The sequence below is a fragment of the Cotesia typhae genome, unplaced genomic scaffold (genome assembly GCF_013202065.1).
Source record: "Cotesia typhae breed Kobodo isofemale line unplaced genomic scaffold, CoteBio_Ctyphae scaffold_13, whole genome shotgun sequence".
NCBI classification, from domain to species: domain Eukaryota; kingdom Metazoa; phylum Arthropoda; class Insecta; order Hymenoptera; family Braconidae; genus Cotesia; species Cotesia typhae.
This window is the reverse complement of record NW_027423774.1, coordinates 5,363,233-5,385,825: the sequence shown is the minus strand read 5'-3', so window position 1 is coordinate 5,385,825 and position 22,593 is coordinate 5,363,233. Positions and strand designations below refer to the sequence as shown.

The 22,593-nt window shown below is 31.1% G+C and overlaps 5 protein-coding genes across 6 annotated transcripts in view; 3 read left to right on the top strand and 2 right to left on the bottom strand.

Moving 5' to 3' along the window:
• LOC141535333 (fibrillin-2) overlaps nt 1-3,646 on the bottom strand; it is a 29,553-nt gene extending 25,907 nt beyond the window's left edge. Inside the window, exons 1-2 of one of the 2 annotated variants that reach the window (XM_074255202.1) lie at nt 3,326-3,646; nt 381-622 (exon numbers count right to left, since the gene is read on the bottom strand). In XM_074255202.1, coding sequence (XP_074111303.1) covers nt 381-547 — 167 coding nt within the window. In that variant the 5' untranslated portion in view covers nt 548-622; nt 3,326-3,646. Of the gene's footprint in view, nt 1-380; nt 623-1,769; nt 2,552-3,325 lie in introns of those variants that run through there. The other variant, XM_074255201.1, reaches the window with a different exon arrangement.
• A 1,617-nt stretch (nt 3,647-5,263) lies between these two features.
• On the bottom strand, nt 5,264-10,113 carry Pins (G-protein-signaling modulator pins). Its single transcript, XM_074255209.1, has 4 exons — nt 9,780-10,113; nt 7,747-8,961; nt 7,438-7,634; nt 5,264-6,819 (listed from the first exon to the last, which is right to left on the bottom strand). Exons 1-4 carry the CDS (start codon nt 9,816-9,818, stop codon nt 6,426-6,428), a joined length of 1,845 nt encoding a protein of 614 aa, XP_074111310.1. The 5' UTR covers nt 9,819-10,113; the 3' UTR covers nt 5,264-6,425.
• Nucleotides 10,114-10,328: 215 nt separating this feature from the next.
• On the top strand, nt 10,329-14,112 carry Ak2 (Adenylate kinase 2). Its single transcript, XM_074255224.1, has 2 exons — nt 10,329-10,545; nt 11,981-14,112. Exons 1-2 carry the CDS (start codon nt 10,447-10,449, stop codon nt 12,620-12,622), a joined length of 741 nt encoding a protein of 246 aa, XP_074111325.1. The 5' UTR covers nt 10,329-10,446; the 3' UTR covers nt 12,623-14,112.
• A 349-nt stretch (nt 14,113-14,461) lies between these two features.
• Nucleotides 14,462-18,405, top strand: Oseg4 (intraflagellar transport protein Oseg4). The gene has a single exon (XM_074255203.1). The coding sequence runs from the start codon at nt 14,692-14,694 to the stop codon at nt 18,202-18,204; it is 3,513 nt and encodes a 1,170-aa protein (XP_074111304.1). The 5' UTR covers nt 14,462-14,691; the 3' UTR covers nt 18,205-18,405.
• An 872-nt stretch (nt 18,406-19,277) lies between these two features.
• LOC141535069 (putative odorant receptor 92a) lies at nt 19,278-22,357 on the top strand. Its single transcript, XM_074254843.1, has 9 exons — nt 19,278-19,657; nt 19,740-19,859; nt 19,944-20,061; nt 20,299-20,560; nt 21,556-21,687; nt 21,742-21,832; nt 21,905-22,041; nt 22,097-22,229; nt 22,307-22,357. The coding sequence occupies exons 1-9, from the start codon at nt 19,514-19,516 to the stop codon at nt 22,355-22,357; spliced, it is 1,188 nt and encodes a 395-aa protein (XP_074110944.1). The 5' UTR covers nt 19,278-19,513.
• The last annotated feature ends 236 nt before the right edge of the window (nt 22,358-22,593 follow it).

The window sequence follows — 22,593 nt, the reverse complement described above, 5'->3', positions numbered from 1 at the left end:
AAAATTACGACATGAGACCGGCTACAATCGATAGACTTCTAAAGAAATCTACCTAAAAATTTTAAAAAGTAAGAAAGGTCCCTAGTTGATTTATAAGTCAGAAGCTTGTCTCAAAGATTAAGTTGAGCATGTGTTAGTACACGCGTTAGTGCTCGGCGTAAGACACTACCGGTTCGGATATAAAACCCCGGAAATCCTGAAGATCCTGACCAGGATCAGGACAAACTTATAAAATAACTGTATTGTTATCGGTCCTTGATAAGTGTGCAAAGTTTTAATTTAATCCGACGTTTTTCTGCCCGAAAATTGAGTTCAAAGATTCCGTTGGACAGATAGATTGATAAGAAGCTAATAAAAGCGTGTAAAAATGAAAAAATTACCCAGCTGGTGGATTAGTGTGGGAGTGATTATCAAAATCCTGCGGACCCGCGGAAGGCGTGCTGTAGTGAGCTAAATATCGGTCCCTGGTAGTCTCCTGGGCAGTTTGAACCGCGAGAACCCCAATAGCAGCGGCGATGCAAAACACGAGCATCTTCCTGAGGTTCATCCTGGAGCTGAGCAGTCCTCACCGAGAAACCGACTCTCGATCCCGGATCCTCCAGCTCGTCAGCATCGGGAACGCCTGAAATTACAATGCCTCTCTTGGTTCTTATTTGATTAATAAATCATATGTGTGTAATGTGTAATGTGCAAGTCGTGTGGAGATAACAAGTGTCCGGCGTTGGCGTTTCCGGAAGTACTTTTTAATATTTATCCAGCTTTACACATGGAGATATTTTATGTAGTTATATTGTATGTATATGTGTAAATATAATATCATAAATTAATATTTTATCAATTATCACGTGTGTATAAATAACAAACGTTATCGTACAACAAATAAATCCGGTACATTATTTCTATTCATTGAAATAAAAATCAAGTACAAAAACTTAAATAACTTGATTTTATCGCGCGCGCGCGTGTGTGTGTGTGTGTGTGTGTGTGTGTGTGTGTGTGTGTGTGTGTGTGTGTGTGTGTGTGTGTGTGGTGTGTGTGTGTGTGTGTTAAGATAACAAAAGAAGCGGTCTAATTTGAATGAGCGCGAACTAATAAACGATAACATTCTCGGGTGAGATTTTATCTTAAGATCAAGGAACTTTATTCTCTATTTTGCTTTTACTTTTCTTTGCTTGTTATTTATTAGATCGTAAAATTTTCCGATTCGAAACAGTTTATTTGGTTTAAAGTAGAAAATTTTGAACTGGGCAAATTTGATTTAAATTAAAAAATTTTATCTGATTAAAAAAAAAATTTTTAATGATTTTTTTTTTTTTGGTAAGAAAAAAATTAATTTTTTTTTTTCACAATGATCAAATTGCAGAATAATTAATATTGACTCAATCGAGGTATATTTGAATTAAAATAAAAATTATTGAGACTATTAGCTTGGTTCAAAAAATTTTAACTTAAATCATACAAAAAATTTTTTAAAATAAATTTTTTTTTTAGTAATTTAAATTGAGAAATTTTCTGATTAATTTTAAGGAAAAAATTTAAGTTTTTGAAAAAATAAAAGGTGCTATAAATAAAAATTTTAATTGAAAAACTATTGGAATAATTTAAAAAATTTTTGTAAAATTGATTTTTAAAGATTAAAAAAAAATTTTTTTATCAATTTTATTGGATAAAGTACAAATAAAATTAATAATTATACCCTAAATTGCAGAATAATTCAACAACTAACTTTTGACACCTAAATAAATAAAATTAAAAAAAAAAAAATTTACCTGAAATAAATGTATTCAATTTTTTCAATTTGAATTCCCAAAAATAAAAACTTGTAAAAGTTATAAATTTTTACTCAAAAAAGGAAAAAAAACACTGCACTAACAAAAATGAAATTTCACAAACACAACACTGTCACTTTTCCAAAAAAATGAATATTAAAAAAAAAGTAACAAAAATAAATGTAAAAAAATGAAAATTTTGATATCAGCAGAGGATTAGTGGCATGACAATTAAAAAAAAAATTATTTAAGCTGAAAGGAGGATGAAGAAAAGATGCGCTGGCGGGATTCGACGTGAGACTGCCGGGGCTGAGCAAAGTTTAAAGCTGAAGAAGAGTATTACAGCTGCCGGAGTTCTCTCGTTCCTTTTCTTCTCTCACTCTTCACTCTTGCTCCGGCATGGATTGACGGCGTTCCCTCCTCATCCAACTCCAGGCCTCGTAATATAGTACCGTCTCTGTTCTTCCAGCCTCCAGAGAGTAGAGTCCCTTCCCCCACGTACAGATCGCGGGTCCTACTCCTGTCAACGCTTGCATCTCTTCTCATTTATTATTATGTATTTATTTAGAATTAAAAACACACATACATTTACTTCATACCGGTAAATAATTAATTAGCCGATTTGTAGTCGTTAAAATTTGGTACCGATAAGAGTAATCGCCGGCTAATTGATTTCGCGAATAAAAAGCTCTTGAGAGATAACGATGTGTGCGAAGATACAGGACAAAATTAGTTAGTCAATATTTTTATTATAATTCCTAAGGAATAAATTGTCAATTTTTGAATGTTTTGTCATTTTTATTAACACACTTAGCAGTAAATATTACGAGGTATTTATTTTGTGATTTTTATTTATAATATTTTAGGCAATTTGAATTTTTTATTGCGTTTGTTTGATGTCTGGATTGATTTTGATTTAAGTGATAAAAAAAATTTTTTTAATTAAATATTTACTTAAAAAAAAAAAAAAAAAAAAAAAAATGACTTGTTCAGGATTCGAACCTGAATTTTTCAAGTAAAAAAAGTCAAATCCATTTTTCACCAGGCCCATAACCTGTAGAAAAAATTAATTAGCTTCTAACACAATTAAATGGTTAATTAAAATTTTTCTTTTGATAAAAACAAATTTTTTTTTATCAATAAAATTTTAAAAATATAAAAAAATTTTTAATAAGATACGATATAATTATTATTTTGAATTTTTTGCTGCATGAAGTAATAGATAGGGTTAATCGATTAAAATTAGTTGTAAAAAACGAAAAATAAAAAAAATTTTGAGAATACTAGATCTTCCGGCGGATATTTATGGAAAAATGTAAATAAAGTAATTGAGATTAATTTGGGAGTTAAAAATTGCCTGGTAAAATACTAGATTGGAGAATTCTTGAGGGTCATTTCTATTTTAAATAACTACTAAGTATTTTTATGTTATTTCAGTATTTATCTATTTTATATTTAATAGTTGTATAAATAGACGGTTTGTGCTCGACGTACTATTTAAATGCGCGTTTAGTTAATATATTAATATTTGTTAATATTTGATATTTTGTATTTACCTAGTCATTTCAGTAACAAATATTTGGCTTCGAAGTGAAAAATATGTATTTCATGTCGGAGAATCAATTAGAATTATTCATGCGGGACGTGATGACAAATAAGAGATATAATTATTAATGAGGCCGAAGACGCGAGATGCAGGACTGGGTATCTATAAAAATAATTGTACGATAGAAAAGAGATAATAATAATAATAATATAAATAATAATAATAATAATAATAATAATAATAATAATAATAATAATAATAATAATAATAATAATAATAATAATGGTTGTGTATAGTTGTAATTGTTATTATGAGAGGGACTATCTCAACTGTTACTGTAATTCTAATCATTAAATGGAATATTGTCAATAATAGCGTATCTGTGTCTTCTCAAGTATTACTACCCGTCAAACTCATCATTTTAATCATCGTAATCATACATGTATGACAATTCGCTATTAACTTTTTTTTTTTTTTTTTTTTTTACTAGTGCTAATAAATGACCGCAATTTTTTTTTTTAATGACATTTTTTAATAAAAAAAAATTCATAAATATTTATTTTTAACAACAAGTAGAAAATTGAGTTAAGAAAAATTTTTTTTTATAATAAATTTCAAAAAAAAAAATAATAATAATAAATAATAATAATAATAATAATAATAATTATTATTATTATTAATATTTTTTTTATTTTTATTGTTATTTAAAAATTAATTTTAATTAAATAATTTTTTTAGTCTAATAATTTTTTTTAGAACTCTAAAATATTAACTAAAAAAATAAAGTACTTACTTTATACGTAAAATAAGTAATACTTAACAAAATGTTGTTAAGTAAAGGTTGATCTTATCGGCTATGATATCTCTCGGGAATTGGATACCCTAAAAAAGTGTGTGAAGAAAAAAGTAAATTTCGTGGAGGTCTTGATCTTCTTAAAGTGTTATTAGTTGTTATTAATTACCAGGAATAACTTACGAGCGATGAGCCGAGAAGATACATACATATTGATTTGTTTAGCCGAGTTATTTGTTATAAATGTAATGTGACCCAATTTAGGCGGCTATGGTCGCAACAAGTTGCAATGGATGCAGAAATTGAGATAAATAGTCACTACAAGTGGGTCAGGGGTGGTCACCGACATCATAGATACATCAACCGGAAATTTATCTAAAAAAAATATGAGACAACAAAAGATTATTCGTATTATCGACTAATTAAATATTTCTTATATATTATTCAGCCTAATTTTATTCTTCCTTTGATATTAAAAAATTGTAATATAATCCGGTCACTTACTTTAATCCTCGATTATTTTCGGGGGTCTGATTCCACACAAAACCGGATGGAATTTTTTAACGCAACATTTTTTAATATAATATTTTTTCCACGAAAAATAAATTTAAAAACTAGCAATCTTGCAGTCACTATGTGATTGCCGTGACTTGTGAACTATAAGCAAATGAAATTTCGCTTCATTAAATGATGACTTTTGGTAAATTGCTATGTACTTTTTGTGCTATCGACTTTTTTTAAGATATCAACTCATCCCGATGTTACACTTATCAAGACCTTTCACTTGAGTACCCACATGCATTTTTGATATATTATTTATATATACATATATATAATATATATAAATATATAAAATATATGAAAAATTGATGTGGGTACTCAAATAAAAGGTCTTGATGAGTGTAATATTGGGGTGAGCTTATATCTTTAAAAATATCAATAGGTCACAAGATATAAGGTCGTTTCTTAATTATGTATCTAGACATAGAGCATTTTCAAATGCAGCCTAAATTTCACTGAAAAAAAAAAAAACCAATTTTATTGTATGATTATCCTGGAAACAGAATTTTGCTTATTCTCTTAATAATATAAACAATAGATGAATTATTTACAAAAATAAGTATAAGTATAAAAATAAGTATTACAAATATCATATAATTATTTCAATAGATTTATTTTAATTTAAAATAATATTATTAACGATATAACAATGTTATCGTAATAGTTTGTTAATAGATTTATTTTATTACCGCGAAAATTGTCCCATTTACATTATTATTATCATGATAATTATTATTTCTTTAAAAAGCCTCTGACCATTCAACTAAACCGATAGTAATGGAATTGAGATATAAGATTTACTGTATAATTTGTCTCGGTTTGACAGCTTATCGTTTCAATTTTTACCGATTAACAATCATAATCCAACATAATTATTATTTTTATTATTATTAATATTATTTTTATTTTTATTGCTATTGTTAATACAACTGTAATTAAAATTAAAGACCTATTAATAAAATAAAAAAATAAACAATGTCTTGTTTGTCTTTTTATTAAACGCACTTAGAGTAAAAAATGTGCAGTAAAATTAATAATAAAAATAAAAATAAAAATAAAATAAAATGTATATATTTAAAGTCTAAAAATAATTTTAAAATATAGACAATAAAATAATTATTGACTATTAAAAATTCTCATAAAAATATAGTTTCTCAATAAAGAGAAAATTTTACAATTCAATTAAAATATAATTATAATTATCTAATTTTTTTTTTTTAATGGTAAAGCGTCTTAATTATTATTTTTGATATTTTATCATTCATTTCATTGATTAGACACTTGTTATCAACAATTTATAGCGATTTGATATTTTAAATTCACAAAAAATTTAATTATTATACAATTTATGACCCAAAAAAATAATTGTCATTTTTTTTTTTTTTTTTTTTTTTTTTTCCAATAATTAGAAATATTATTATTAAATGGATGGAATAAGATTCATCAGATCATTAAAATCTATTTGATTATAATAATAATTTTAGATATTCTTATACCAGCATTAATTGATAAAATAATTACTGCTAGTAAAATTCTAAAATTCTATTTATAAAAAAAAAAAAAAAAAAAAAAATTATCAAAATAAAAAAAATTATCGACAAGTGTGTAGTAAAAAAATCTAAAACTAGGTACAGTAAGTTTTAAATAAAATTAAAAACTAATTAATTGGCACTGTAATACTCTAATTAAATCAGTTTGTCTAAAAATAATTCATTATTTTTTTTTTTGTATTGCAAATCAAGTTGAAGTAGACCGATTAAAGGTTTTTGCTAGGGCCAGAAGCTCGCTGGTCCTCCATGCGCTCGGCCTGGAGCCTCTGGATCAGTGCGAACAAGTCTTCCTCCGGGACGGTGGTGCCCGAGGGCGCGTGAGTGTTTCCGTTGGATCTTTGGTTAGGCTCCTCTTCTGCGTCCTGAAGCGCGTTCGCGGCCAAAGGGCTTCTCTGGTCCTCCAGCCGTGAGCCCTGACAGCGCAGTAACATGTCGATAAACGAGTCATCTGCGTCCTGTGGGGTTCTTACTGGAGTTTTCATAACGGCTTGGTTTTTTGGAGTCGTGTTCAGACCTGGTAAATTTGGAAGCACTACTCTTTGCTCATCCATTCGTTTGCTCTGCATACCTGCGATTAATTCTAACAGATCATCTCCTTCTCTGTAATATTAATAGTAATAATTATTATTAATTACTCCTCAATTTTAATTATTTATTTTGTAATTAGGAAATTTATATTTTATCTTAATTAATACTAACAGGCCTAATTAAAAAAATTTTGTTTTCCAATTACTTGAAAAATTTTTAAATCTACTTTTTTTTTTTTTTTTAATTAAAAAAGTAATTAGCACTGTACTTTTTAAAATATTGACGTTTTTAAAGATATAAGCTCATCCCGATGTTACACTCATCAAGACCTTCCGTTTGAGTACTCACATGCATTTTTGATATATTTTTGATATATACATATATATAATATATATAAATATATAAAATATATGAAAAATTGATGTGGGTACTCAAATGAAAGGTCTTGATGAGTGTAACATCGGGATGAGCTTATATCTTCAAAAATGTCAATAGCTCACAAGATACAAGGTTATTTCTTAATTACGTATCTAGAGTTATGTTTCTCTTAATAATATATAGATTAGAAAAATAAATTCTAGTCCAATTTTGAAAATTTAATTTTTTCTCAGGTCAATAATTAACAAAAAAAAAAATAATAATGATGAGTCTGCTTATTCCAGACCAATAAAAGCAAAAAAAAAAAATTACTTTTCTTTTTCAATAGTCGGTGGCTTGATGCGTGGTTTTTTATTGATATCAAGTACGCAGCGTTGATCATCCATTCTTCCTGATTGAAACCGCGATAATAGCTCAAAGAAGTCTTCTTCTTCATCTTCTTGTGACGGCTGAGGCGCAATACCAGCTCTTGCTGGTGGTAATTCTTTTTGTTTGCCATCTGGAGTCAACTAAAACCGAAAAAAAAATTTAATCAACAATTTTAATCGATAACTTATATAAAAAAAAAAAAATTATAAATACATCTTTGAATTGTCAAAATTACCAATAAAAAATAACTACCTTAATTAAATCAAGATTATCCATACTTTGCCGCCTCAACCGATACCTTCCCGGAGAGGTTCCAGCATTAATTGGCACATTATTAACCACCGGATTATTATTCCCTTTGTCATTTTCCTTTTCATTATTCTCCATGCCCAAGATCTTTTGGAGATCAGCAACATTCATTTGAGCCGTGGCCTGTCCCATGGGGTCGCCGAGCTCCTTCGAGATGCTCAAATGCAGGGTAGCAAAATGAAGAGCTTTCTCATGATTGAACATGGCTGAATAAGCGTTACCAAGTGACCAGCAGGCGCGTCCCTCGCCCACGCGATCCATCAATTGCTGAGCAATGACAAGGTGACGTAAGTGATACTCAATGGCCGTCGGATAGTCCCTGAGCAGGGTGTAAGTGTTTCCAAGGGAATAGCAAGCCTGAGCCTCGACCGCGCGATCTCCCAGCTCCTGAGCCAGCACCAGTGTGCGCTTGTAGTGCTGCGCTGCCTTTTCAAACTCTCCTAAAAATATGTGGGAGTTTCCGAGGTTGCTATTCGCGCGTCTCTCCGCCGCTTTGTCTCCGAACTCCCTGGCGATCTTCAGCCTCTCGTTGTGGTAGTGAATCGCCTTCTGGAACTCCCCTAGGAGGTAAAAAGTGTTACCCAGATTCCCACAAGCGCGCCCTTGAGCAGCTGAGTCTCCCAACTCGCGCATCAGTGCCAGGTTCTCTTCGTAGTACCCCACAGCTTGTTGAAGACACTGTTTTATGTCCTCAGAAAATTCTCCGGGGTCGTGGTGGCCGCGACCACCCTGCTTCCCTTTCGCGTGGTAGACGTTTCCCAGGTTGTAGAGAGCCCGGCCTTCGCTCTGCTTGTCCCCGATCTCTCGGGAGATCTCCAAGTGTCTTTTACAGCAGATCATCGCTTCGTCGAATTTTCCCATGACTTTCAAGGTGTTGCCCAGATTCCCGCTGGACTTTGCTTCTCCCAGCTTGTCGTTCATTGTTCTGGCTAGGGTCAAATCGTGCTTGTGGTACTGCATCGCTTTGACGTAGTCTCCGAGGTAGAAGTACGCGTTTCCAAGCTGACTGTAGATCGCGCTCAGTGTTCGTAAATCGTCAGTTCCGGCTTGGATTGCTGCCTGGAAAAATGCTACTCCTGATCGGCAATCTCCAGCTTTACACAACCGCTCCCCTTCCAATGCTAACTCCAAACACATGTTGCTGTCGCTGCTGCCGTTCTGGAAATTAATGGAGTTGATTAATATTTTTTAATAGTATATTACACCCCTAGGGAAGTAAAATAAAATTTTAATGCTTTTATTATTATTATAATTATTATTAATTTATAAAAATTATTATAAATTATAAATTTTATAATTATAGTTATTATTTCTTTATTCATCGACCATGAAGTCGAAACTTCTTGCGGCCGTCCAAACAAAAATAATACATAGTACAGCATTTTATGAAAACAATCAAAGAAAAATAGATGTAAAAATAAAAATTGAAAGTTTGAATATATTATTAAAGTCCAAATTATGTTTGAACAATTTAATCAACGTAGATCACTCCTTATTGCAAATTGCATATAATAAAAACTCAAATAATAATGAATCTTTACACTGAAAAAAAAAAAAAAAAAATACTTTTATTCAATTAACAATTTCATGAGAATCAATTTAGCAGATAATAATTAATTTAAAAAATTTTTTTAACAAATAAATTATAGCAAAAAAAAATGAGTACAAAAAATTGACGTTTAGAAAATTTTAAAAGTAAAAAATGCAATTTTTCAGAAATAATTTTTTAGAGGAAGTTTATTTATTATAAACTTTATTTATTTATTATAAAATTATAAGAGTAAAAAAAATTTTATTCAACATTTTTTAAAAGAAAAACTGAAAAATTTTTTGGAGTAAAATTAAAAAAATTTATTTGAAAAAATAAAATATTAAAATGAAAATTAATATTCTTAATTATTGTTTATAAATTTTATGTAAAAAAAAATATCAAATAAAAATTTAAAGAAGAAATAAATAAATAAAAATATACTTACTTGATTATCAGCTGTCATATCAGTATTTTCTTCAGACATTTCTATAATAAATTTTATTTATATTTCCAAACAATAATTATTAACAAACAATTTCACAAACAACCACTTAACCTCACTCGGCATCAAAAATATTTTCTTAAAACAATTATTGATCTGTCAACTGCAATGCACATTTTTTGAAACAACAGCAACAATTAATAAAAATAATTACAACAATATTTAAAATGATAATGATAATTCATTGAGCGTTTTTTTTTCATTAATTAAAGGCGCGTCATCTGGCGTCATTCCGAGTTCGACAGAACCAAGTGCTTCAAGCAAGAGTTGACTCATACACCCTCATGTTTTTTATTCTTACCACATACATACATATGACATGTGTATATAAGTGAAGTAATAAATAGATTTGTGTGTGAGGGTAATGAGTAACAGACTTAACAGCACACACCCGGTTGGGTCAATTTCCAACAAACTGCAGTCACGGAATTTTGAAATTAAAAATATTCCCGCCAGATGTCAGCTGAGATCAAGAGTTGGAATTAATCAGAGTAGAGGCCGGTCCAATCGTACGGAATCTTTTTACGTGACCACTCGTCACATTTACTTCAATAAAAATTATTGATAAATATTTATTAAGCGTTTGTTATTTAAACAAATTCGGTGAAAAATGGCGCCAAATGCTGTACCTCAAGAAAAATTAGAAAAACCCTCCAGGGGTATCAATGCTGTATTACTCGGCCCACCTGGTAGTGGAAAAGGAACACAGGTATGACCTATGAACTTTGATTATTTCATAAATTTTACTCTTATTATTATTATCACTTGATCTTTGCTAATTGCTTCTTAAAATTATTATTATTATTGATTAGATTTTTTGCCAGACATTGGTTTTTTTTTTTAAAGGATTTAATAATGCAAATTTATGTATTTTTAAGTTCTATGGTGTAGAGATTATGAAAAGTCGTTTTTGAAAAATGGTTGAACCACTGTTTTGTTGCAAAAATGATTAATTTTTCAATAATGCTGCAGTTAGCCGTCAGCTGTCGATTTTTAAAATTTTAATAACAAATCAATTATAGTAAAAAAATGCTTCTAAAAATTTTTACTTATAATTTTATGTCATTAAAGTTAGCAGCCACTTGATAATCTTTTAATTTTATTTAACAAATAAATCTTTTCTGAAGAACTATTTTTAAAAAATTGCATTTATAATTTTTTAAAATTTCTAAATGTCAATTTTTTTTCTCATTCATTTTTGCCATTATTTATTTGTTAAAAAATTCTAAAAATTAATAAATTGCTGCTAAATTAAATTTTATTAATTTTCACATGTGAAACTTTTTAATTATTTTTTTTTTTAATAATTGCATTATTATAAAATTTTAAAATAATTTTTAATGTCATATTTTTCAAATTACACAAAATTATTTTCGAATTAATAAAAATTAATTTAGCATGACATTAAAGTTAGCTGTCACTATTATAATTGTTTTATTTTTTTTTTATTAAATAAATTTACTCCGAAAAATTGCATTTTTCACTTTTTTAATTTTCTAGATGTCAATTTTTTGTTCTTATTTTTTTTTGCCATAATTTATTTGTTAAAAAATTTTTTTTTAATTAATTATTGTCTACTAAATTGATTCTCATTAATTTAGCAGATAATTGATCATTTTCAGAATTTTTTTAACAAATCAATTATGGCAAAAAAAAATTATATAAAAAAATAGACATGTAAAAATTTTAAAAAATTAAAAATGCAATTTTTTAAAAATAATTTTTTAGAATTAATTTAATTGTTAGATGAAATTAAAAATTAATCAAGTGACAGCTGACTTTAAATTCATAAAATTTTATCTGTCAAAATTTATGAAAATTAAAAAAAAATTAATTTTAAACTCTAGTTTATTTATTAAAAAATTGTCAAGTGTTTGTTGATATCCGTATCATGATTATTTAATATCCATTTTCATTACCAGTTATGTAAAACATTGATTATTTACAAATCTACAAATCATAAATAAAGATATATTAAAATTTTATTTTTAATCTATAAAATAATTTTATAAGTTAAAAAAAATTTTTTTGAATAAAAAAAATTAATTTTTATACTTAAAAAAATTTTTTTGTAATTTAAACTAATGGTTGATAAATATTAAAATCATGATTAATTATTTTCTAACAAAAATAATAATTTTCAGGCTCCATTATTCAAAGAGAGATACTGCGTGTGTCACTTATCAACTGGGGACATGCTGCGAGCAGAAATAGAATCTGGATCAAAGCTTGGCGCCGAATTGAAGAAAATAATGGACGAGGGCAAGCTCGTCAGCGACGACCTGGTTGTCAACATGATCGACAGTAATTTAAATAAACCAGAATGCAAGCGCGGATTTCTCTTGGACGGATTCCCAAGGAGCGTTCCTCAGGCGGAGAAGCTTGACGAGATGCTCCAGAAGCGTAAAACTAAGCTTGACGCTGTCATCGAGTTCGGGATAGATGACAACTTGCTGATGAAGCGAATCTCAGGGAGGTTGCTCCACCAACCCAGCGGTAGGACTTACCACGAGGAGTTTGCGCCTCCGAAGGTCCCGATGAAGGATGACATTACCGGTGAGCCGCTGACCAGGAGGTCTGACGACAACGCTGAAGCCCTAAAGAAGAGGCTGGTCACTTATCATACCCAGACTCAGCCGCTCGTGGACTACTATGCCCTCCAGGGGATCCACAATTACGTAAATGCTGCCAAGTCCAGCGAGCAAGTCTTCAAGGACATTGACAGTATTTTTATGAAAGCCATTAAGCATGATTCGAGCAAAGGATTCTTCAGTAGATTCTTTTAAATGTCTGAGGGCATTTTTGTTACTTGACCTTGGTAATTTCGGTTAGTCTTATTACTAATTGCTTTGTTTGTTATTATTTTTGGCTGAAAAAATTATTTTGGTATCTAAAAAAATTTTGGTAATTATTTACAAGTGGGATCTACTTTTGTTATTTTCATTTTTTTGAACGAAATTTTTTTTTTTAATTTTGATATATTTTTTTTTAAATTCAAAAAAAACAATGAACAATTTAACAAAAAAAAAAAAAAAAAAAAAAGTTGATTACCACAATTTTAACAAATTAAAAAAAAATTTATAAATTTTTTAGAAAATTGTGATTTTTTTTTCAATTGTTCGTTTTTTTTTTTTATGTACTTTTAAAAAAAAAATGAAATATAAATTTTATCTAAAAACATGAGAGCCAAAATTTTTTCCAACAAAAAAGTTATCGAAATCTTTATTTTTTTATTTCACGAATTTTTTATCATAAATATGCCTAAAATAAGCAGAATAAAAAAAAATTGAAAATATTTATTTTTTACCTAGTTATGGCCAAAAATAGGTTTGACCCCACTTGTAAATAATTACAAAAATTTTTTAATTAATTCTGGGTGAAAATTTTTTTTTACTTCAAAGTAAAATTAAAAAAAAATTATTTTGAAAATTAAAATTGAAATTATATATATATATATATATATATATATATATATATATATATATATATATATATATATATATATATATATATTAAAAAAAAAAAGGTCAAGTTACAGTAGAATAATTGTTATCAGACTTAAAAGTAAAAAAAAGAATATTTTTCTTGTTGAAAGTAGTTGTAAGATGTCTAAATATTATATATTTACAGTCAGAGCTTTTAATAAATCTTCAAGGTGATTGATTTTATTAGCAAGTTAATAATAATAATAATAGTAATTGATGATAGCTTCCAATTTAAACTACTTCAATAAAACAAATAACGTCTAAATTTATAGAATGCCAGTTAGTGTTGTATTAACTCGATAAAAAACACTAATAGAACACCATTTATTTACTCAATATTTTTTACAAAACTAAATATTTTTTCATTGCAAACTGTTTAAATATTTGCGCACACGATGTTTTACATAACTCCTTTATCAGTGCAATTAAAATGTATCAATTAAACCAATTAATAAATAACTGCCGCTTGCTCTAATATTAATCGTTGGCTGTAGAAAAATAAAACGAATAAATATATATTTAAATAGTTAATAAATCAAGATAAACCGAAGTGATAACTGCATTAAATAAAAAAAAAAAAAAAAAATACAAGTTATCATTTGATATAAATGCTCTAGATGCCTAATGTAAATATTACAGAATATTTTAGATAATAATAATAAACAAAACAATTTAACGAAAAATTGAAAACCTAGATTAGACTAGAGTTTATTCTTTGTCAACATTTCTGCTATGCAGATCATTGTAACGAATGAGAGTGAGTTAACTAATAAAAATGAATTAAACTAAAACATTTTTTTGATTTATGATAATGATAGCAAATATTTTAAAAAATAATTGCTATTTTTGTATGAAAATGAAGTTAGCTAACATTTAAAAATTTTTAGAAATTTTTTATTGAAAAAATTTTAACTAAATTAGAAAAAAAAAATTTCACTTGTAAAAAACTTGAAAAATTTTAAGTGTAATTTTTTTTAGTTGCAATTTAATTAATAAAAAAATTCAAAAAATTTTTTAGACTTCTGCTAAAACTTCAGTTTCATATTTTTGTAAGAAAAAAATTTTTTTTAATTACATAAAAATTGCGTAATTTCAGAGGTCAATTTAATTTTTTTAACGATTTAATTTATCTTACATATATAATTTCAGTGACCGGTAAACCGCAGCTTCATGCAAACTCGCCTTTGGAGCGTTATCATGACAACGTTGATGGCGCTTATAAAAACAAACCACCTGTGCAGTGTCCAAATAAGTGCACCTGGCAACCTGATTTCTCTCAATAAAAAATCAAGCTACGGGAAATTGAAATAATGTGCGAGAAAAATTAACAATAAACAAGTGGACGATCAGGAAAAAAAGCGTAAGCAAAAATGTTTGTCTACCTAAGTAAAAAAATAGCAATACCAAATAACTACTGTCTGAATTGCATTGCCTGGAGCCAGCGTCACGGGTACATAGCAGTGGGAGGCGAAGATGGCCTGCTAAAAGTCCTGAGAGTGGACGCGAGTCCAGGGAGCGGAAATGCCAAATCCAGGTCGCTGGCAGCGTCGAGCAACTTGAGCATGAACCAGAGCCTGGAGGGGCACAACGGACACGTCCAGGTGGTGACCTGGAACGAAGAGTACCAGAAGCTGACCTCCAGCGACCAGAACGGCGTGATAATCGTCTGGATGCTGTACAAAGGCTCCTGGTACGAAGAGATGATCAACAACCGGAACAAGTCCGTGGTGAAAGGCATGTCCTGGAGCATCGACGGCCAGAAAATCTGCATCGTCTATGAGGACGGCGCGGTGATCGTCGGCGCGGTTGACGGGAACCGAATCTGGGGCAAGGAGTTGAAGAACACCTGGCTGTCCGCGGTTCAATGGTCGCCGGACGGCAAGCTGCTGCTCTTTGGCCTAAAAAGCGGCGCTGTTCATCTCTACGACAACCAGGGAGTCTTCCTGACCAACATCCAGATGAACCTGCCCGCCAGTCCGCAGTCAATCGTCGCCATCCACTGGTACAACGGGAAATTCGGGTACACAGCGGTTGACTGTCCCAGTCTGGCGATCTGCTACGAAAGCGGGCGCTTGCAGCTGATGCGAGACGCTGCCGACAGCGAGCCGATCATCGTTGAGACCGGAATCACCAATGTTTGGTGCTCCTGGAACACCTACGGGTCAATCCTGGCCGTGGTTGGCATCCAGTCGACCATAATGAGCAACGAGGCTAAAGATAATAACGTAATTCAATTTTACAGCGCATTCGGGAGACTGCTGAGGATTCTCAAGGTTCCTGGCAGGGAAATAACATCTTGCTCCTGGGAAGGAGGCTCTTTGAGAGTCGCTCTGGCCGTCGACTCCCACATCTACTTCGCGAACATCCGTCCTAAGTACAAGTGGACCTACTTCAGCAACACAGTGGCTTTTACCAACGAGAAGGTCACCAAGGACGGGACTTGCGTGACCTTTTGGAACACCAGCAGCAACACCTCTTGCACCAAGTACGTGAGCTCCTTGATTTCAGTCGCTTCTTCGGGGGAGCACTGCTGCCTGGCGGTCAGAAATGACCCGTCGGTCAACGAGCAGTTTGCTCTGCTGGTTTGCAACACTATTGCGACGACTATTGACATCAAGCACCTGGACCTGGAGCCGATCTGGATCTGCATGGTCAGTTCCTCGGTGATCGTCGCTTCCAAGAACAATTTCTTGATCTGGAACTTCAGGACCCCGAGGACTGTGGGACAATCAAAGGTCAGGCGTGATAAGATCTATCATGTTGATGACACTCCGACTGGAGTCACCGAGGTGATCTACGACCTGGACCGTGACAGAAGTTACGAGACTCCTATCAACACCAAGGCGACCATGGATCCCATCAGCTGTCTAGCAGCGACTGAGAAGATCCTGCTGGTCGCTAGAGAGTCGGGGATGATCCAGAGGTATTCTCTGCCTCATGTCACCTTGACTAACCGCTACACCGCTTCTTCAAAGCCCGCGTATCTCGCTATCAATTGCAACTCCACCAGAGCTTCAATTATCAACAGCAATGGAGTTCTCACCATGCTGGACCTGGAGCATAAGAAGGAACCTGAGAGGGAGGAGGTGAGCAAGTTTGAACGGAAGGACGTCTGGGACATGTGCTGGGCTCAGGACAATCCTTCCTTGCTGGCGATCATGGAGAAAGCCAGGATGTACGTTCTCAGAGGTCTAGACCCGGAGGAGCCAATAACCTGCTCCGGGTATATTTGCTCTTTTCAGGAGCTCGAGATCAGGTGTGTCCTGCTGGACGAATTGATGGTCAAGCCTGAGGATAACAAGTTGGACTTGATTATCGACCTGGAAGTTAAGTCTCTGAGAGACACCAAGGAGCTACTGACCAAGGTAGGACTCAAAGAAGCTCACGATTTTATTTTAGACAATCCTCATCCTCGGCTTTGGCGTCTGCTTGCTGAGTCAGCATTGAAAGAGCGAGACCTGGAGGCTGCTGAAAATGCTATGGTCAGGTGCACAGATTATTTAGGGATTCAGTTCATCAAGCGGCTCCAGGCGATACACAATGACCAATTAAAATGCGCGGAAGTCGCCGCCTTTTTGGGTAACTATGACGAAGCGGAAAAATTGTATCTTGATTTAGATAGAAGAGATCTTGCGATATCTTTGAGGCAGAAATTGGGGGATTATTTTCGCGTGTTGCAGCTAATGAAAATGGGACTAGCTGGGACTGACAAGCAGATGGAGCAGGCTTATAATAAGATTGGAGATCATTTTGCGGAGAGGCAGAATTGGGAGAGCGCTAAGGATTATTATGAGAATGCCAGGAATATTGACCAGTTGATACAGTGTTATTACAAGCTTGAGAGCTATGACTTGTTGGCGGGAACTGTCGAGCAGTTGCCTGATAAGTCGCCGGTTTTGAAGAATGTGGCGAGGATGCTGGCTTCGGTGGGAATGTGTCAGCAGGCTGTGGAGGCGTATATCAAGTATGGGGATGTCAAGCAAGCGGTGGACACTTGTGTCAGGCTGAATCATTGGGACCAAGCGGTTGATTTGGCGAAAACTTACAAGATGGCCCAGATAAATGATTTGCTGAATAAATACGCGAGCCATTTGCTGGTCAATGGAAAACGGCTGCAGGCGATTGAGCTTTACAAAAGCGCGAATTGTTTCTTGGAAGCTGCGAAATTATTGGTGAGTCTTGCTGACCAGCAGGCCAAGACTCGCGCTAATCCGTTAAGGGTCAAGAAATTGTACGTGTTGTCAGCTTTACTGATTGAGGATCACATTAACAGCAGAGCGGTGAAGAAAGGCGCGAGAAGCAATGTCATGATGGGGCTCAGCGAGAGCAATGAAGATGCTAGGATAATTGAAAATGCCTGGAGAGGTGCCGAGGCTTACCATTTTCTCCTGATGGCCAATCGGCAAATTTACGTGGGCGATACTGACGCCGCGATGAAAATTGCCTTGAGGCTGAGGGAGTATGAAGATATTTTGGAATGCGAGGACATTTATTGTCTTCTCGCGCTGGCTAGTGCGAACAACAGGGCTTTTGCCACCTGCTCCAAGGCTTTTATCAAACTGGAGGGCTTGGAGAAAATTTCGAAGAGCAAGAGGGAGGAGTATGAAGAACTTGCTTTGCAGATTTTTATTAATCATCCTCCCAAGGACGGCAAGCCCAGCAAGGCTGAGTGTGTTAATTGTGAGACACTCGTTCCTGATTGGTGTGTAGCTTGTCCTAATTGTGCGACCAGGTTCCCGGCCTGTGTCGTCACTGGGAAACCCCTGATGGATCTCACTACTGCGTGGATTTGCACTACCTGCAGGCATCACACTGCTTCCGAGAGGGATGTTGTTAATATTAATGCATGCCCTCTTTGTCATAGTATTATTACTTATATGTAGAAAAGGTAAGTTCTTTTTATTGACGTGATTGGTGGAGGATTTTGAGAGACAGTTTTAGTTTGTTTTAATTTGAAGAAGAAAATTTTTTAATTTTGAAGTAAGTTAAGTTGATTAAATCAAAATAATTTCATTTTTATTGGTTTTAAGCTAAGTATTTTGTGATTGTATCCGTCCAATATTAATAAATAATATACATTTATATTTATTAAAAATTTTTATTTCAAACTTTAATAATCTATAATAATAATCTATATTATTAAGAGAATAAGAAAAATCTTGTGAACTATTAACATTTTTAAAGATATAAGCTCACCCTGACATTATACTGATCGATACCTTTCATTTGAGTACCCACATCAATTTTTCATATATTTTATATATGTATATATGAAAAATATATCAAAATGCATGTGGGTACTCAAATGAAAGCTCTTGATGAGTATAACATCGGGATGAGCTTATATCTTCAAAAACGTCAATAGTTGAAAAAGAACACTGCAATTTAACATAATTAAGAAACGACCTTGTATCTTGTGAACTATTGACATTTTCAAAGATATAAGCTCATCCCGATGTTACACTCATCGAGACCTTTCATTTGAGTACCCACATCAATTTTTCATATATTTTATATATTTAAATATATTATATATATGTATATATAAAAAATATATCAAAACGCATGTGGGTACTCAAATGAAAGCTCTTAATGAGTGTAACATCGGGATGAGGTTAGATCTTTAAAAAAGTTAATAGATAAGAAAGTACGGTGCAGGTTAACAAAAGTCATTATTTTACAAAGCAAAATTTCATTTATTTATAGTTCATAAGTCACGGCAGTCACATAGTGACTGCAAGGTTGCTAGTAATAATATATTTTTTAAAATTATTATTATTTTAAAAAATTTATTACTATTATTATTATTATTATTATTATTAAAACTTTTGTCAATTTTTTTTCAACCAAGTACTTTATGACAAAAAATAAATTGAAATCTTAAAATGTAACAGCCAAAACTTAGTAATATATCTCAAAAGAGTTCGGCGGTTATTAAAAGACTGAAGTTCTCCATATCGCTTCAAAAATGAGAAATATCGATTACAGCCATGCGTGACGACAACAAAGAGTATTTTAAAACTATAAATGATGCTCTTTGATAGTAACAAGTCTTTGTATTTCTGACATTAGATCAATAAGAATATTAAATTCGCTAATATCTCTTCTTCCTGAAAATGCAACAACAAAAGCCGAGTTTCCATTTATCATCAATCATTACCATCAAACGTGAAATATTTTCAACTAACAAGGATGGTATTTTTCAACAACCCTGACTGGCGAATGGGGAAGCTTTTGCTCTGTTCTTTTGGTGCCTGGCCGTCTCAGTCTTATCGAACTCGTCGATTTCTTAGCATTTCTACCATTTTCATCGTCCAGAGTATTTTTGTTCTCGAGGTTCTATTTATCTGTTCATTAATTTAAATTTTATTATTTTTTAAAAATATTCTTTAATACAAAATATATTTTAAAAAATTAGATAATTAAATTGGTGACAGTCTGGAATAGTATAGAAATGGTAACAGAATGCCTTCCTATGTTGTCGCTGCACATTGTCGCTAATATAAAAATGTCTAATTGCTTGATTAATTTAAAAAAAGTGAGTATTTATTTGAATTTAATTATTATTTTTATTTATTAGTAGATTTTTTGTTATTTTATTTTATTAATGAGACTGATATAGATAAAAAAATTACTGAATCACATCGAAAATGATTATCAATCAGATTTATCAAAATCTGAAGTACGAACCCTGTTGCAAGACAGACATTTTCATAAAAAAATAATAACTGTATACGTAAGTAAGTATTTTTATAATTAATTTATGTAAATTATATTTATACATTGTAAAAAAATCGGGATTTTAATTTTTTTTTCGGCTTTAAAAATTAAATATTTAAAAAATTATTCAATTTAGTCAATGAAAAAAAAAAAATCAAAAATTATTTTTGAAAAATTTTAAGTCCTGAAAATTTTTTAAAGTGTAAAAAAATTTTTTTTATGATTTTATTACAATTTTATTAACATTGTTAAAAAAGTTTACATTTATGCAATCGCTGGAGCATTTGCCGCAATACCAGCAATCACAAAACTTTTGGATATTCTAATGCCACTAAATGAGTCTCGACCGAAGCAGTTTTTTTATCAAGCCGAATATTTTGTCAATCAGGATGAATATTCGACGTTTATTTACATTCACGGTTATCTGACACTGCCATTTCCGATGACTATTTGTGTCGCTTACGACTTTCTTTACTCAGCTTGCAGTCACCATGTCTGCAGTATGTTCAAAATTACTGGGTAAAGACCGAATTTTAAGTCTAAAAAATTTTACTTTCTACCAAAATTGATTTTTTTGCATGCATTAAACGTGAGCGTTAAGAAAATTAAAAATTGATTAGTTTATTATTTTTTTAGAAATTTATAATTTTCATGTGAGGATATCTTAGGCTTTAAAACTCTCGACAAATTTTTTTAACTTCCCGCTAAAAAAATTAAAAATTTTCAAAAATCGGAAAGTTATTGGTTTTACCCCGTTTTTCGAAAATTTCGAAAGATTTGATTAAACTAAGCGGCGTTCCAAAGAATTTCATTGCCCTTAGATTTCTGATAGTAGTTCAAAAAATTTGAGTCGATTAATTTTGAAAAATCTCAAAAATTAAATTTCCAAAAATTCGATTTTTTTGGAATAACGTTTAAACCGCTATACCAATCAATTCCAAAAACTAATCAGCCTTTTACCTTAAAATTCCACATCGATCGCCACCGGTCCGGTCAAAATCGGTTGATTCGTTCGTGAGATATCTTTGTTAAAAAAAAGTGAAAAAAATGTTTTTTTCAGAATTTCTATGAAATTTTCGGCCTGATCAGTTCACGCTCTAAGATTTCTAAAAGAGTTCAAAAAAATGCGTCGAATGCTGTGAACCGCGAGAAAATCGGTTGATTCATTGAAAAGTTATTTAAATAATAGTGTTATATGAAACTTCTATCAGAATTTTTTGAGTTCGGAGAGCTTAAAATAAATCAAAAATAAAATAAATGAAATATTTCACGTTTAGGTGTAGAGTTAGCGGAAAGTTGCAAGGATAGCCTTTAGGGTCAACTATTTTCCTAATTGTTTTGTGTTTTTTGTTTCTGTGATTGATGTTTTAAGGATTTGAAAAATTTACAAATAACACAAGCGCTTAAGGCATGCACATTTGGATTTTCCAAAATTTTTTTGTAATTTTCCCTTAAGCTTAATAAAAAAATTTGTAATAATAATTACATAAATAATAATAATAAATTAATTTCAGAGATCGTTTAAAAAATATTGACAATAATATTTCTTTGGCGGAAGGAGAAAAATTTTTTCAAAATTCTGACCAACAAGACAAAATTCATAAATCATTAATCGAATGCATTAAAATGCAAAAATTAATTCTAAGGTTTGTTATTATTATTTTTAACTAAAAATAAAAATTAATTATTTAATTTTTTAGTTACATTAATTGTTACGAACGGATTTTTTCTGTAAGTTTATTTCTAGTAGTGGGAGTTAACATGTTTTCTTTGTGCTTCACAAGCTTACAGGTAATAAGTTTCAGTTGCACGCTTAGAATAATCTTTACTTTAATAAAATTGTGAATTATAAATAATTTATAGAGTTTAATAATAATAAATCAAGTAAGCGACGCTTTTTCATATATGTTTTACGGTTTTGGAGAACTGGTTCATTTATTCCTCCTGAATTACCAAGGCCAAAATATAATAAACCACAGTGAAAATTTTTATAACTCTGCGTAAATATTATCAAGTCTTTAAATTAATAATAAAATTTATTTTTAAGTATTATAGGTTTCAAACAAATTGGCATAATTTTTCACTAAAGTCCAAAAAACTTTACATTTTAATTATTATGAGAAGCTCTGATTTTGCGGCAATAAGGGCCGAAAAATTAATTGTCATGTCATTCAACAGTTTCAGCACTGTGAGAAAAAAATATAAATTTTTTTCATTTAATAATAATAATAATAATTACTTTAAACAAAATTTTGATTTTCGTAGATACTAAAAACTTCAGTGTCATACTTGATGGTTTTTAATTCCCTCCGATAATTAAATAAGTGAAAATTAAATCTTAGATATTAGATTAGTTACTTCTATACCAATAAAATAAATTTAGCATCAATTCAATTTTTTTCTTTTATCAATAAGTCCATCAAATTTTTTAAAAATTTACTTTTTACACTAAACTTTTGTTCTAACTATTACACACGATAATATATAAGCTTATCCTAATAGAGCACTCATCAAGAGCTTTCATTTAAATACCCACATACATTTTGATATAT